Raw genomic sequence first — 17848 nt, 5'->3', positions numbered from 1 at the left:
AAATCCTTGTTTAGTAGTTAAATTATAGGTAAGAAGAAGAAAATGAAAGGCATGTGAAGGAATGAAAGCCAATAGTGATAAAGAAGGAGGGACAGTGAGGAAGGAGGACTGAGTTATGAGAAGGTCGAAAGCAGAGAAGAGCGGGGGTGGGCTGGGACATTAAAAAGATTGTGTCCGTCTGGCTAATGGTTCTTTATGGCTCTCTCATGTCCACAGATGGGCAGGATGACTGGCAGAGAGTGTGACCATTGGTAACTGTACATCACCTCTGTTTGCCCCCTCCAGCTGACGTCCCGCTGCCACGCTGAAGCGAACCACTAAAACACCATAAAACCAACAGACTAAACAGCCATTCATCATTACTGCGCACACGCGAGCCGCATCACACGCAGCAGTCTTAACTGTCCCACTCAGTGACTCAATACGCACATTAAAACTTCATCAAGTATTACCGATACAAAAAGGGCTGACCACGCAAACCTCAGCCGTCGTTCGTAATGTCCAGAAATAAGGCAATCATGGGTGAAAATGGTTTTGTTGGTCACTTTTATTGAACTGGTGATGACTTGAACCAAGTGCTAAACTGCACTGTGCTCGTCGGAGATACAAAGTGTGGAAAAAAGATGTAACACAATGAGTCGGATGGATCCATCTTCATTGTGTGGCTAAAATCCAGTTTCCTGACCGGCCCAGTTTGGTGTCTGGAAGAAAAAGTGTGAAGAAAACGGAAAAGTTAGACCATTTGTAGATCGCTGAGAAACGATCAAAACTACATTTTGCAGTTGATGGTGGGAAATGTGAAAAAGTAACATACATGTGCAAGCAGTTATGTGCTGACGTTTTTTGCTGTGAGAGTTGACAGGGACCCTAAACTGCCGTCCCAGATGGTAGGCAGTAAATGTTCTCTATATGTAAGTGATTTGTTGCCTTGAGGCTCTGTGAGTTGTTTGCAGCCTCTTTTGTCTAATTACAAAACGTCCTTAATGAGGGGGGCCTTTGCTCTTTTTTACAGGACAGGGTTATGGCAGCACTCCCGCTGCAGATAATCAAACAATAGGGAGGAGGGGTGATTGAGCACATCAAAAGATAGCTGCACAGTTAAAAAGTGAACATTTAACATGTCTGTTGTAACTCCGTGGCCTTGATGCTGTCAGGTGTCGGGGACCATCAATCTGATCTGACAGACGTGCGTGTCTTCAAGGAATGGGGAGTTGTGTGAAGCAACAGCTCCAGTTCAGAGCATGTGCGTGATTATGACATTCTGTGTAGTGCTTGAACAGTCGACATACCACTAAAACACACAAGGTCAACATCAAAAACACACTTAAATGGGATGACTGGACCCTGAGCCAGACATCTGCAACAGGTCCTAAGTGCAGGGAACTCCAGGCTTTAAGTAATGTTCACCAAGAGCTAGTGTGAGGGTCCACCTTATTTACGTTGCTGAGCTGAGTCACAGAGCTCAGGCATCGTTTTATGGTTGTTTGGAATCTACCTTGTCATTAGGCCTTTGAAGAGCAATGGAGGGATGAAAGCGTTGGCTCTGTTAAACTTGCTCTTACTGGCTTATTCCGTGTAAAGAGAGCTTTTGTTGATGGTTGTTCATCAACATTCTTTAGCCTTGTTCTTTTGAGCTGATCATTTGAGACACTTTGAACTGCCCTGAGTTCATGTTGACCTTCTAGCAATCTGATCGGTTAAGGGAGGGATGGTTGCCTACAGCGACAAGCTGGGAACGGTGGTTTGTGTGCATTTTTTTTTGTATGTACAGTATGTGTGTTACTCACCTCGGTCTTGGTGCTCTGGGCCTGCTTTTTCTCAATGTTCATGGCCAACATTTGGCTGCGGAACGAGAGGCTCTTGGTCTTCTCAATCACCTGCTGGTAAGGCGATACGGCGTTGTTCCCCATGACCACATGACCCTAGAAATATGGACAAAATGGACAACAGATTCACAAAAACAACCGATGATCCAATCACTTTTGGTCTTGCAGACACACCATCCTACAAACACCAACCAGAGGCTACCTAGGTCCTATTCAAATCTACTGTAGGCACATCTAGATAATTCTATGTCATTCTGGAGGACTGGGCTATGATTTGCTGATTACAGAGAACTGTTGTGATGTGTACACCAAAACATGCAGGTTCAACATGGAGCCTCACAAAGGGGACCCAACCAGGGCGAGATATTATGCTTACAATTTCCTTACAGTGTACCCTTCAATTACAAAATCAGGATATAAATAATGCTTCCTTATCCCTCTGAAGTCACACAGGAGGAGCATCTAAAAGAGCGATATGACTGTCACTAATTAGTCAAGTGTTGAGCTGATCTGATTGAGGAAGAAGTCAGAAGGTCTCACCAGTTTGGAGTCTATTTTTGCATCCAGCCTGGCGTTGCGGATAAGATTGACGATCCATCTCTCAGCGTCCTCGGGCGTCATGTTCAGTTTGTCTGCCAGCATGCTGTTGAGGAAACAAGAGAGACATGAGGCTCTAACCTGAGTGTAAGGAAACAGAAACGGTAGGAAGGTCTGTCTCAGTGCTGGACTAACCTGACTCGCCAGATGGTTTGTTACACAGAACCATCTGAGAAGCTGTCACTGGAAACAGTTTGGGAAAGGGCTGGCACTTTCTTTACTGACTGTCTGTCAATCAATCTTGGCTAATCTGACTCAGGAGAAGAGCGTCATCAAAACATCTTTTCCATCGAGGAAAGCCTTCAGTGCCGTTCTTTGCTCTGCCAGTTCTGATCGAACTGTCGTTTATTGCAGCATCTACGCTAACCTCTTCAGGAGCCACCATTGTTATTTAGAATGAACACTCTCCTCTCCGTGTCGTGTCACACACACCTAAGCCACGCCTCTAGCTGCCAGTAGCTCCTCACAGGACGCTGATTGGGCCGTGATCTGGCTTGTCGGACAAAAACGCATTACTTGAAGCCTGACAAGATGGATTTTTTTTTTTTAGATGTAATCCAGTGATTCTCCAGCTGCCGTGCAAGGTTAGAGCTGGACAGATTGTCCAGAAAATGAAGAGAATACCCAGAGATGCCGACCCTGGCTAAGGACGCCGTACTGGCATGGGACTGATAATACAATATGTGAGGACCTCATATAATTAATTATCTTTTGAGGGAATAATGAAATTCACCAAAATCCCTGGTGCTTTAAATTTGTGATGTACCAATTTAACAAATCAAAACCTGAAGTTTGCACTCGCCACTTCCTTAAAACCTTACTTTACAGATTCCACCATTTAGTCTTACTTTTTTAGACCATGCTAGCAGCATGGCTCTATGGATGGCAATGTTGGTCGTACTACTGAACATATTTCAACATCTACCAGATGGATTAGCGCAGTCATTTTGTACAGACATACATGGTTTCCAGACTAGAGTTTTCCTCTAGTGCCATCATGAAATTTCAGTTAGTCTTATACTTTCGTTTATGACCAAATCCTTGAAAAGCTAAATCGGCCTCAGCAGTACTTTGTGTTTAGAGCTAATTAGCAAATGTTAGCAATGCTAACACGCTTAACTCTGAAAGTGAACATCATAAACATCCTCATAAAGAGCCTCCAAGAGTCGCTAGCATATTCATGTTCAAATGACAAATGTCTATAAAAATGCCATTTCAGAATATAAACAAACTAAACCTGAACTGATGGTTGGATTACATTAAATCAGAGACAATCCTCTGCAGTTGTTACTAATCTCTCGGTGAGATCAGTCCTTTAGAAACAGTGACTTCAATTAAACTGTGTTGATGAATATGCAAAATATGTAATAACACCAAATAACTCTCAGTCAACCCCTACACTACACTACATTATGATGGATGTTGCACATTAGGTGCCAAGTGACTAGTAATTATTTTCCTTTGACAGAGCTAATAAATGGCCGACATATTGTGTTCAGGCAAAAGGTGTACAACATGAAACACACCCCAATACACTTCTAATGGTCCTCTACTAATGGAAGCTTGATTTACAGACTTGTAGGAATAACTCAATTAGTAGTGCTGGGACTACCCCATGTTGTGAGCCTCTGTGGTTACTTATCCTTTTATTATTGTTTTTGTACCGCTCTACACTCTCCCCACCTGGCTGCTAAAGCTCGTCGTGACTCGTCACTGGTCAAACAGCGACTGTCCCTCAAAATGAAAGCCATGTTGGGGACCGGCCCGCTCTTTGATATAACGAGAGACATGGATGTGTCACAGTAGAGGGAGGGGAGGTATGAGGGTGGCTGGCATTCTTTGATCCAAAGCTTTTCCCCAGTGCAGCTGGCTTCCCTTGTGGCTTTCAAAATAACTAGACCCCCCTCAATATCCCCATCTAGACCCCCTTCCCCCTTCGTTTCCTGCCCCCTTCCTCCCGTCTGACCCCCACCACCCTCCACGCCTACCGCATTTCATATAAGGGCCCCAATAAATATCCTCAACCCCTCTGTGCACTGCCCACAATTACTACAGCAACCCTACCTCTCATCTCAAAAGCAAGACACCGACCCCCTCCCACCCCTGAAAAACCGTACTAACACACACACACACACTTAATGAAATACTGTCATTGTGTATAGCTGGTGTGTGTTTGTACAAAATAATAGGGGTTAGAAAGGCCTATATAAAAACAATTTACTCTACTAATTAGCACTTCCTGGTCCATTCATCACATTTTGTGTGACTCCTTCAGTGAGTAAGCTTGAATCGGCCCAGACCACACCACTACTCACGCCATGGCGCTGCAAACACAGATCCCACCACCACCATTACTGATTTTTACTGTTGCTCTCAGAGTCTGACTTATTTAAGACATTCTTTTGGTGGGAAGTAATCTTTGGGATTTGTGATAATCTGTTTTACCTCAAGGCTCAAGGCTAAAAAAGAAAACAAAAAAAAAAAAAAAAAAAACTACCACTCTCTAACCCATGAATGTTGGTCAAATGGTGGCAAAACCACATAAGGAAGGGGAGTGAAATGATGTCAGTGTCTGGATGGGGCATTAAAAGCATAAACAAAAAAATAAAAGCATTACCTCAGCATAATGAGCAAAGTAGGGTTTGGTCTCCGAGTGACAGTGCATATCTCTCGACACTTTCACCGCAGTGAAGTGATGGAGGATGTGGATAACGAGATAGAAAAAGCACCAGTTGGGAGTTGATTCATGTGTCTCAGCAGCCCAGAGGAGGGAAAAGGGATACAGAGAGACTGATCAACCTGTCACTCACACCAACACACTGCTAACGTAGCTCTCTGCTGGACGGATGATTACACTTCAGGTCATCAAATCCTGGAGAAAATGATGCTTGACAATGAAATTGCTCCGATGGATCATTATTGGGAACCTAACAAGTTTGGAAAAGTGTCAGCCTGTCTAATGACGCAAGTTTAGGTTGTGATGGATAACACATGTCAGTGACCACAGAGAGACACTATAATAACGTCAGGGATTTTAGTCTGCAGGCCTGAGTGTTGCTAATGTAGAGTGAATGGTACATTGACCAATAGTTGTAGCTTATATTGATAGCTTAAAGATGCTCTATTCAATATCCAGAGCATTAATATAGCAGCAAACAACTATTTGATATGTAAAGATATAGTGGAGTAATGTCTACCTGAGCAGAGAATCAAGCTGTGCTTTTCGTGTATGCGAGCGTGCCCCACTGGCTAGCTCACTGCCGCTGCTCTGCACTACGCTCATACGGTGGGTGCAGCTGATAACGTTGTCCCGACCGATGGCGTCGTCGCGGAAGCGTAGCACCCACCCTCCGGTCTCCTCTCAAGCAAACGCTGTTATCTCTGTCGGCACTTTCGCCATTGTTAGCACCGTTAGCTCGTCATGTTCAGAGCCTTTGGTGAGGCAATAGAGATGCTCCCAATCCCATATTTAGTGCCTTTAAATCAATAAAAGGTTTTGATCTGAGTTGGTGTTTTTTTGGATTATAATATAAAGTAACGCAATATAACAAAACAACTCAAACTACTTCATCAAAAATCACTATCAAGATGAATTAACGCCTGTCGGACACAGTCAACAAATACATAAGCCTCATGACTATGTAACACACATATAACACAAAAATATTATTATGTCCACCCCTGTATCTTGCTCTTCAACAGTGTAACACTACAAAAACAATAGTCAACACCTGTTAAGAGCGCCACTCCAGCACACTCACTGACATTCAGAAACACTCTTCACTTATTTACCTAACAATCAAGTAATCTAAAAGGCAAATCTGAATGAAATTTGTTATTGGTTCCCATGTTACCCGTGTGATTAAGTGATTGCTGCGCAGGGGTACTGGGTGTTTTGTTTGGCAATTTAGTAAAGTGGGGGCACATGTCAGTCAAGTCCAGGTCAGATATGATGATCAAAACAAACATGAACTGGTTTCCTCGCCGGGGAGTTGAGGTAACCCCTAACCCCTCTAAACGTGATCCGAGCAGCATAACACAGGAACACAGAGCGCCCCCAAAAGGCCCAGGGCCTTGGCCTGTACCAGCCAAAGTCCTCTAATCTAATTTATAAAAGAAAGTCTGGCAATGTTTTCCTCCCAGGAAGGGCATTTGTATATCAGAGGAGGGTTATTTTATCTCATTGTCTCTCCGAGAGGTGTATAGCAGCTAACCCTACTTAAACCTCAGGGTGAAGGGAAGAAAAGAAAGAGAGAAAAAGGAGGGAGTTGTGAGAGGGTGCAGGGAATGGGTTGGACTTATACAACCAACACTATTGACATCCTTTGGCCCTTAAGCCAGGCAGACAGCCTCCATGACTGGTTTTATTTTACACAACCATGATCCTGTTCCTTGGGGGAGAGGGGATCACTTTCATTTCGACCCCTTACTCACTCTGGCTCCTGAGCTTTCGACTTCAGGCTAAGGGACTCCTTTGGGTCTTAATACCGAGCTCACACTTGAAGAGAGGGGTCGGTCATCGGGGTCTAACTCTGTTAGAGGAGAGGAGGAGGAGGATGGGGGATCCTTCTCAAAAATAGCCCCTTTCTTAACATGGCTGGCCTAAACTGAATGCATTGTTAAACACTAACATATGATAGTGTTTGGGAGACTCCAAGCCATTTGGAGCAACCCTCGCTTTCGGCTTGGGGTAAAATTGATTTTTCGGGGAAACCGAAATGATCGTGTGGTCTTTTTAATGACTCAATTGAGAGGTGGAAAGATCTTCAGTGTTACATCCAAATACACAAGACACTGCGTCCAACTACCAGTGAGCTGTTGTGTACAAATACAATCTAGTGATGAGGGGGGAAAAAGCTGTCCAAATGATCATGTGTCTGAAGCATTTACTCAAAATGTCAAAGGACAAGTGTGCATTTGAGGTCAAAGCAGGGTCTCGCCACTGCAACGTTTAATGGAAGGACTAAGGAAATAAACCCTGTAAATCAAACAAGGAAAACAAAGCTAAATTGGAAACACGCACACGCACTCAGGACACTGAAAAAGTCTAGACAAAAGGATGTGTGTGCATGCAGTTACGAGTGCAGGCTGAATCACAGTTTCACTGCCTTCAGTACATTTTACATAAGCCTTCATTGCATAAAATAACTCAATTACGCCAACTTCTGGTCTACTTTTGTGTCCCAAACTGTGGGCAAAAGGCAAGCTAAATATCTGTGAAACCATCATGGCCAGCAGCTATAAAAATGTCCTCATTAAAAACAGCCATCGAATTCATTTGAGTCCACGCTTGGGTGCAGAGGGCTTCTGGGTACAGGACTAATGACTTGGAATTTGGGTGTCTTTCAAAAATAGACAATGTTCTGTCCATCGTCATAATGCCACCGAAAATAAACACAGAAATCCCTGAAACTGCCCCCGATATGTGTTCCCGCTTTAGAAAGCCCAGCAAACGAGAGCACAAGACAGAAAAAAAAGGGTGAAAAGTAGAAAAATCACCGTTCGACTTCCTCTTTCAGTGTTACCACTAACCTTTGTGGTCCTTAACAAGTAAATGGATCCAATTGCAGTAAGTCTGCCAAAAAGAACCAGGACTCCTAATCAATTCCAGACAATCTGCAACTGGAGATTTCGACGGGGCCTGATCATGTTCCACGGTTCAACCTTGACTACAGACCTCCACGGCTCTATATAACAGTCAATGCAATCATTTTCGTGTCAACAGAAGTAATTCATTCCCTCTTTCCACTGAGCATCATGTGTTTGTGGACCATATTTGAAATGCAGACCTTCCTTCAGCATTCGCTGTGAATATAGCCTGCTGAAAGCGGTGGTAGATTTGTGCTGTGAAATAGTGAGGATACACAAATGTATAATGTGTGCATTATCTAATATCAGAGATTAGATGCGGCAACAAGCACAAATCCACAAAGACGGGGATTAATGGCTGAGAACGGTGAATGATCTGTCTTTATCTTTGTCACTCTCTAAAATTGATGTAAAGAGGCAGCCAAATCCTATAATCTCTCTTAATTGCATAAAATTACTAAAATCTTTTTTTTTTTCTCTCAGCTAATGCTCACTATAATTAGCATTGACTAAATTTCTTGGTTTTAGGGGAAGCATCCAAGGTCAGTTTTATTTTAATGTACCAAAACTGCATTTTGAACTAGGAGTCAATAGAGACCTACAAAACCATTTGACCTCCCTTCACCCAAAGAAAAGGAGCTGAAAGATTCCTGCCTGCTACCGCAGCTGGGAACGTCTAAAGCCGTCTAAACCCTGACCTCTTCCTGGGAGAAAACTGTCCACGAATTGGCCTCGGACAGGTGGTCTTAAAAGTTTAGTGAGCAGGGCAACCTGTGGAGACCTGGAAGCAGTTAAACCTCACAATACTTAATCCTCGAGTTGTGTGGGGTCAGCATGGCTGTGTGTGGAAGGGGCAATAAACACTTATCTGTGAGCAGAATTCCACTAATCACAAAGCCCATGTTTTACTTCCTGTTTACTGAGTGCTTACAAAGTCTAGTGATAGCCAATAGGACTTCCTGTTAGTCGTAAGGGATGTGTGTCTGAATCCTGCTGTGCACCATGGTCAGCGACTATAGTGTCCCACATGTACCATCACCAAAAGTCAGAGGCTCAACTTGCAAATGTTAGTTTCACAGAGTCTGGATTGTATTGCGTGACTAACCTGATGCTAATGCACTGGTGAATTCTGCAGAAGGTCTCGAAGATGAAGAGGCGGGCATTCTCAATGAAGTCCTCCAGGCAAGCGACCAGGAAGAAGTCATTCACAAGAACCTAAGAGAAAGAGAGCATGTTATTTAAGAGCAGTTATTTCTGTCTGTTTATAGGTCTACCTCAAAGTTTCTCTTAAGGTTCGCGAAACAGTTAAATAAGTCAGAGCTTTTCTTAGACTCATTAGGACAATCAAGCCGGGACCTTCAGATTGAACAGCAATGGAGAGTCACGAGTGTAGCATTACAAGTTGCAGTTGGTCTGCCTCTAGGAATTCATGTCTTATTCAATTAAGGAAAAAAAAAAAAATGAACTGAAACCAAATTCAATCCATTGTTGATAAATGTTCAGAGTAAACAGGGAAGGGAGGACCATGCTGGCTACATTTATCAAAAGGTCTGTTTTGTCAAGTTCCCTGTATAAGGTAGTACTCCCAGACCCTGCAAGGTGATTCAAATCAACCGCAAACCTTCAAATTCTACAACCGCCACATGAGGCAAAACAGGAAGAACAGAGCCGACCACATTGTCTGTGACTTATCACCAGTCATCTGGTCCGGTGGTTCAGAGTCAACTCCACAGTGCAGGCGCCAAATTTCATACACCACCAGTCCAAATAAACTCACAGATGAGAGCGAGTCTTTTCAGCCATCCAAATATATATATACACTGTATCACCCGTGGCTTGTTACAGTAAGAAATACAGCCTTGCCTGGACTCTTTGACACGACTGCATATGGCCAATTCATCTACTGTAAAATGTTCATGACCCAGCTATGGCCCCAGAGGTACCACTGTGTGAAATGCTCCCATTTCTCACTGCTCGCTGCATTCCAAACTCTCCATCGAGTGTGATTTCACATCACAGACCTCCATCTTCAAAAAGTTCTCTAAGAATTACCAGCTTTTTGTTTGCTTAAGCTTAGAAAGCTGCTATCTGAGCAGAGTTTCTGCTTGAATAGATCTCAACTACATGGCGCTATCAGGCAACGCACATTTCAGCTATGACAACGCTTATCTAAGGCTGATAAACTTTGAACAGTTAAGTGCCCTAATTACTGTCATCTGGGATTCAGACCACAAACGCTTAAACAAATTCTGGAAGGGGCTTGAAGAGCCCTTTTATGCACAATCTGACTATAGGTAGGCCTATACTTTTCATTCTTTGACATGCAAGCATCAAACATCTGACAGTGATTCCAGATTTGAGCGGAGTGGGAAAGAAACAGCCTGAACAGGACAATTTGAACCAAGCTAAACCCATTTGAAAGCACTAGGTTCAAACTATTATACAGGGTACAGTGAACCAAAGACAGGAAAGCTGAAAACAATACCCATTTCTTGCTATTACAGCAATCAGTTAATAGACGGGTGCCACTCTTCTCAATGGCTCAAAATTGATGCATTACAAATGCTCATCAAGATGAGAGCCCATCCCAACGGGGTATCCGTTTACCTCAATCACTGTGAAACATCCCTTTACCTCTGAAATAATGCCCTGTTTAAAGGATTGCGTGTGAATTTTCTGCAGAGAAAAAAAACGGCATTACTGACTTCAGACGAGGCCGTTTTGGGGAAAATGTTTGCAGACCATCACAGGTAATGCATTAACGGTGCTGTTAAACATTTTCGGAACCACCCACCTTGCTAGGCCTGCTTGTGAACTGAATGAGGTCAATAGAGGGCTTTTGTGTCTACTGGACATGCTCTGATAAGACTGACAGGTAAGCCGGTGTTAAAAGCACCTGGAATAACTTGGGCTTTGACCTGAGAGGTAGTTGGCTTTTGAGCATCTGTTTCAACCACAGTAGAGACTCTGTAAACAGATCCCCATGAGGCGAGGTCAAGACCAACCCAGAGAGTTCCTCAAAAGTGTGTGCAAGTGTTTAACAAGGTCGGTGATTGAGGGCGTGTGTCATGTGTCTTAGCTGAAATAGGATCCCACTCTAATATTGTTGATAGTACATGTCATCGTTTGGAGATGGCCCCTGGAGGCCTTCGCACAGGAAAAATCTCATTTGCTCTTGGAACATGTTGGGGATGTTTTTCTGACCATGAACAGATTGTTTTGAGGGTATAACTAAGTAAAAACAAATCTTCACAAGTGAGTTTGCTTTTAACTTCCTCATTTGTTAAACAGTGATTTGGGTAAGTTGAAGACTCTTTGTATTAGCTTAGAAATAAGTTAGAACGAAACGGAACCGCCAGTAAACCGCTGACATGATTTATAAACATTTGCTCCTGCGAAGGAGCCATTTGATCAGGCCAGATGTTTTTCATTTTCAAGGTTTATCGTCAAGAGGCAAAAGATGAAAAGGGGCCAAATAGTTTTGCCTTTTATTCCTCCACAGGTCCAAATTATCAAGTCCGTCGGGAAAACCAAATTACAGTGTGTACGCAAAGAATGAACTAAGAGGTCAAGTTACGCAAAATATACATATACATAGCACAACACCAGTTAGGACACCTGCTCTCTCTCTCTAAATCTGGTTACTGTCCACTGAATGTGTCCCCAGAATCTGACAAGCCCCTCGTAATAAGGTCTGCTGGACTTATGGCGTCAATGCATCACATCATCTATCATTATGTTGCACAGGCATTCCTGTTATTGTGTCCACCCGCTGTATCTAACTGAATGCAACACTTGGATTGCAATATCTCAAAATATGCTGCACACAGAAAACCATGGTGAGAGCATTTCAGAAGAGTCATACATACACGCACAAAAAAGGAATAAGGAATTCCTAAGAGATGAAACAAGACTTAAAATTGTTGTACTCTACTTAAACGAAGTCTAACTACTAAAAGTATCTTCACATTGTCTCTTTTATTTTTTTTGTTAATTTAACTGCTTGGGATTTTTGAGGTTGCAGTTTGTGGTTTTGTACTGAGCTGCGTTATATTTTAAGGTGTTTCTAATATTTTTGCTCCTTCATATACAGTAATGTACACCAGTTTATTAGGTACACCTAGCTAGAACTAATGCAGTCTTATACAACAGCCCTGCCTACCTTATGAAGGTTATAATGTTCAGTTTCTGCTGAAAGGTGTCGATTCAACTGTAAGGTCATTGTATCGCATTATACTGAGACATTAATGACATAACCTGGGTGGAAACAATATTAGAGACACCAAGGTATGGATATGGATAAAGCACAGCTACACAATGAAATAAATATCCAGTATAAAACTAATTCAGCCACACCGAACTCTGTCATCCATTTACAATACTTGTTGGTATGCATTATTGACCCATGTAGTGCATGTGCCGTTTGTTTCTTTAGGAAATTATTAATAAGTAGACATTGGATGTTGTTTGTCTGAAGTTCTATGGAGAATGCAAAGTATATCAGCACTGTTTTTCAGAACAGATTGGACACACAGACCAGACATTTGATGTAGAGATATGCAAAATAGCAACAAGTTTGTCACACTTTTTCCCCTCACTGAGCCGTAAATATCTCATTTGATGTCACTTATCTAATCACATTTATCACAGTGTTCAGCTGAGTAGTCATCAACATATAAAGAGGACTTTTATAGTATACTCATATTACAAATCCAAATTGAAATAAAAGCTCTAAATGGCGGTGCTGTGACAGATCTCCTTCTTAAAACGAGTGTCTGCACGCCTCTGCAGAGACTTCTGCTTATAAAGCTTTTACTGTTAACTACTGGCCAGATGGGTCAATTACAGGCCATAGTAAAATCTGACTGAAGCCTGAGTCATGCAGTGTCCAAGAGGAGCTCTATATCTGACAGTCTGATACAAGGCACAGACTATCACTGTTCTGTCTGAACTGGACCCACGCAGAAGTCCAGCTAATAGAAACGCTGGGTGATCAGGGGGGAGAAGGTCAGACAGAGATCATGTGATTACTAACAATGTTTACTACGATGCTCTGTGCGAACGTTTAGGAGTCTGACCTGCAAGTCTGAGGTCCTCAGAAGACCTCGGTTTTGTCATGGAGAGGCACAATAATCGACAAATAAACTGCTTCTCACAGTTTGGGAACAAAAGGATGAAATGAATGTTGGTGGGGTTACTGTGGTGGTTACTCACCGACTCGCACTCCCTGAGTTTCTTCTGAGCACTGTCAAAGTCAAAGTTCACGTACAGGCACTCCACGAACTCTGTAATTGGATCTTTGTAGGTGTAAGATTCCTGAAAAGAAATTAAATATAATACAATCAATCATTATGTCCAAATACATCTATACGTTCATAAATCAAAGCTGCTATAGCTTACGTTTTTAATGAAGTCAAAGTTTAGCTATTTAAGATGAATAAAATAAAGCAGACATACTTATACATAAACATGAACAAATTTTCCGACTAATATCAGCATATACATTGGTTTTACGACAGTGACAATAATGACTATGTACTCAAAATAACCACCTGCTGGGTACAATAGCTAAACAAACATAACAATTTATAAGGACCTGAGTGAAAACACATTTGAGCAGTTCTTAGAGTCAGAGACCCAACCTGACCTGAGGCCACAGTAGAGAGCACTGGGCACATGTTTTAGTGATTATTACCAACTACCAACAACCCACCGAGACAGTGCTTAGATCTCTGAAGTAGCTACTGTCGTTGGTGGAGAGGGCATCTGTACACGACACATTCATCAGAAGTAATGGGTTCAAGGCTTTTCCAGCTTGGACCCAAACGCACACACACTCCCTGACCGTAAATGGAAGCGTTAGCAATGCTATTGGGTTACATGGTCAGTTACTCATCCTCCAAAGCCTGTATGGCCTATAAGCAATGACCTGATAACTGTGTGCACTTTGTAAACACCGAGGGGGGAGAATAAATAAGAGTGGTACCTGCTGAATGACCTTCACCAAATCCTTCAGGACCTGCCGACGCTTGCGGACGTCCTTGTTTGTAATGATCGCTGTGGTCAGGTAACGCAGGATGTGTGGGCACATAGTCTGGATTGCATTGAGGTACCTGGAAAGAGGGAGGACAGAGGTAATCACTTATCAGACTGATGTAAGCAAAGACATGATCTTTACAAGGACACATAATAGAACATTTTGGCTGCCTGTTGGGCTCCTGGCATTTAGAACAGAGGGAAAGCCTTTGCAGCTAAAACAGATAAATGTCCTAACAGGACCCTCACTCCTGGACATGGGTCCCAGCTTTAAGCCGTCTCTTTCATTAGTGTCCTATGAGAGGGAGGAGGAAAAGGAAACCCTGGCAAGAAGATATAGATCAGTGAGCAGGGACCTGCCCAGTAGCTGAAACCCAATCCATCAGGGACTGATGTTTCAACCACAGGTCAACTGGCTAAGGGCTGAACACAAGAGACAGGACGCTGTTACAGGCCGATTCTAATCCCACACCAACTCTGGAGACAATTTTCTGTAAAAACACCACGCACGCACACATGCACATACCACTTTACTTGTCAAGATGGCAATCAATCGACATTAACTGTATCGCCAAAACTCCTTATTGGTTTCTAAATATCCATCTTTGAACTCCACCCTCCACTCAATCCCAAATTGACCAAATTAAATCTGAAAAGAGGAAGTGGTGTGGGCCCCTTCAGGTCCCTTGTAGCTGAGGCCAGAGGAACACATGGTGTTCAGAGAAAGAGTGCCGACAACAGTTTAATTAGCTGGAACAATTAAAGGGACAGGGGACCTGTGGCAGTAGTGATGTTGAGTCTAAAAACAGCAGTGGGCTGCTTGGCAAAGCCATCGTCGTTCTGGTTTTAGGAGGGCTCTCTCCCTCCCTCCCTTTGTAGTTGCTTGACTCCCGTGGAAGACCGCAACGCTCCGCACTGTGTTCCTGATTAACTTACACCTACTCACTCTCCAGGGGGGGCTCCAATAGCAAGCAATCTGGCATGAGTCACTGTACCATATCTGCGGGGCATTCACCCTACTCCACTTAGGGGACTTCATCTTTTTCTTTTGAGTCTTGAGGCAACAAGCGTCGCTGCACTGGTTTGCTGAAGATGCTACTGAGGCATGCAGCCAAGAAATCAAGTATGAGTTCAAATTTCCTCTGTTCTGTTCAAGGGGGGGGGCTGTGGGAGAACACAGAAGAGGGACACGGCAACAAGGTCCCATTTCACGGCTCGTCTGGAGAAGAAAATCATGTCGAACAATTGAAAGAGTGATATAGACAATCGAGTGACTCGGGATACGTTACTGTAGCAGTATTTGCCCAGTTTGCACCTGTATCATACTTAGCTACTGAGCATCATTTCCCTCGGAAGTCAGTGCAGTCTGTCACTCGTACACAAACAAGGCTTTGGACCAACATCTGCTGACTGCAGGGGTAAGGGAGGTCATATGTGGAGCCGAAGGCCAGGCACTGGTCACCGACTTCAACCAAAGGAAGTACTGACCGTCAAAAGATTGGAAACGAAAGCCAAGCCTCAGTGGGGAAAACATGAGGTTTCTCGACTGTGAAACTGCAAAGCACACAGAACTACCTCAGTTTGTCCACACAGATGGTTGGGTGAGCTTTTCATGAGTAATTATTGGGCAGGCCTCCTTAATCATCCACAATAAAATTAAAAACTGAGTAAAAATTCAGGGAACCCGACATTTGACTGTGCTGTGTTGTGGTCGCCTGTCATACTGTCTGTGGACTCCAATCATCTGTACAATTATACAAGCCTGCAATCAGAACGGGGGGCGGGGGGGGAGGCAGCAAAGACATCAAAATAGGCGGTGTGCAAATTTTAACACAGTGTATAAAGTTTCCGATCTGCGATACACATGGCCTCGTTCTCGACTTGGAGAGTAAACAGACCACACGAAAACACACACTTCTGAAAGCACTTTAAAAATACCAGCGGGGTTCATGAAGAAGCCCACCACCCCAAAATGTGTCGTTAAAGAAAACGGCTTTCTCTAAATCAAGTTAATGTTATAAAATGACTGACCTTTTCTCCGATTCCTCTTAGAATCAGGAATTACCTTTGAGCTACCATACAATTTTCAATACAATATACCTTAATATGGACCCAGGCTTGCTTGTTAATAAGGGTGATTTTTTCCAACAAAATTCATATTATTTGTAAACAAAAACTGCCTTTTCTGTTTTCTGCTCAAAATTAGCTTGGGTGCGTCTGCTTGGATTTGAAAGTTTGGTTCAGCCAAATTCTCTGGACCCTCCCAAATCGTGATGAAACAGGCAAGACTCTGAGGTCTATTACGTTTGTTGACCCCCATCCCTAACACTGTGGTAGCCACGGACGTGACACGTATAAAAAACAGAACAGTAGCTAACTGTAGCCCCAGTTTGTGCCTCTCATACATATGCTGAGTTTCCACTGCATTGTACGGCTCGGCACGGCTCGACTCGCTTTTGGTACCAGGTAGGTACTTTTCTTGATTTTGTTTTCCACTGCAGATAGTACCCCCTCAGCGTAGGTGGGATTCTTACCTGGTCGTCACAGCGCCGCCGCGTGAAACTGCCGCGACATCCCCAAACCGCCAACCAAAGAGAGAAACGTTTGCACTTTGTCAATTGACCACAGTGTGGTTTTGTGGGCTGCCATTTGATAAAATCTGTGTTGAGTAAATAAAAAATTGCGCTTGCTAATGATAGTAGCTTGGCTGTTAAGGGGTTTGTGCAGGATGTCCCGTGTTGTGCAAGTGACAAGGCTAGTGACGATTCTCAGATCGGCTCAGATTGCTTGGAACCTCAACCGAGGTGATACCAAAGAAAGTACCAGGTACTATCCGCAACTTTTACCAATGGAAAACCAAAAAAGAACAGTTCAAGCAAGTCAAGACGAGCCGTGCCGTACCAGGCAGTGGAAATGCGGCAATAGCTGCTGTCAAAGCTCCATCAGACTCCCCGTCTTTCTAGCAGAGAGATGGAGAGTCTGACAGTAGCTTGTCATGGCTGGCTAGCTGTGACTACCGGCTCAGTCAGTCAGTCTTCCCTGTGTGCCCAAACCCTCTGAACCACACACTACGTAACCACGAGACCCGGAGCGGTCTTCAGATCTACACAAATTACGAGGGTGCCTATTTTTCATTTAAAACAGGTTTGCAGCCATGTATTTTACTGTACCTTAATGGGCCACCAGACCAAAAGTTCAACCAAGCTACAGAACGTTGCCTTTCCTGCTGCCCTTGTTTGTTGAAATGGATCTTATCTTTACAACTACTTCCTGGTATTCTTGTCGACGTTTCGCAAATTTCCAGGATGTAAAAGCAGGGGTTCAAACAAGAAACTAAATAAAATAAAATGACAAATGTTGCTTACTGTGGCTGATACAGAAAGAGCTCAATGATATTGTCTCTGCCCTTGGGGTGGTTGAAGAAGACAAAGAGAGACCAGTGAATGAGCCATGTCCTCTGCTGGAGAGCCTGGAGCGGGGAGGTGACCGTCTGGACAGGACAAAGATAGAAATAGAGGTATGAAGGAAGAAAGAAAGGAAGGTGAAAAAGAAAAAAAATCTAATTTTTCAATGATAAATACATTTAGCCACAGTCACAAGCTCTCCTATTATCTGGTATGGCACAAGAAAAAAAAACAATTCAAGTGTTCATGTCTCCTAAATGGCCATCAATCAAACATACAACCACTTCATACTCAAATCCTTAAGTAGTTAGATGAGTGTGTGTGTGTGTGAGGAGTTGAGATGCCACAGCAGAGCTCTACCCAAAGTGAAATGTCAATATGAGAGTCTATGTAAGG

General features: G+C 43.3%; 1 protein-coding gene across 1 annotated transcript in view; it reads right to left on the bottom strand.

The window, feature by feature from the left end:
• Positions 1-529: 529 nt before the first annotated feature.
• eif3ea (eukaryotic translation initiation factor 3, subunit E, a) overlaps positions 530-17848 on the bottom strand; it is a 31385-nt gene continuing 14066 nt past the window's right edge. Inside the window, exons 7-13 of the mRNA XM_037784157.1 lie at positions 17414-17538; positions 13999-14125; positions 13227-13328; positions 9118-9227; positions 2367-2469; positions 1788-1922; positions 530-701 (exon numbers count right to left, since the gene is read on the bottom strand). Coding sequence (XP_037640085.1) covers positions 666-701; positions 1788-1922; positions 2367-2469; positions 9118-9227; positions 13227-13328; positions 13999-14125; positions 17414-17538 — 738 coding nt within the window. The 3' untranslated portion in view covers positions 530-665. The remainder of the gene's footprint in view (positions 702-1787; positions 1923-2366; positions 2470-9117; positions 9228-13226; positions 13329-13998; positions 14126-17413; positions 17539-17848) is intronic.

Source organism: Sebastes umbrosus, chromosome 11 (genome assembly GCF_015220745.1).
Source record: "Sebastes umbrosus isolate fSebUmb1 chromosome 11, fSebUmb1.pri, whole genome shotgun sequence".
NCBI classification, from domain to species: Eukaryota; Metazoa; Chordata; class Actinopteri; order Perciformes; family Sebastidae; genus Sebastes; species Sebastes umbrosus.
This window is presented reverse-complemented; position numbering and strand designations above follow the sequence as displayed.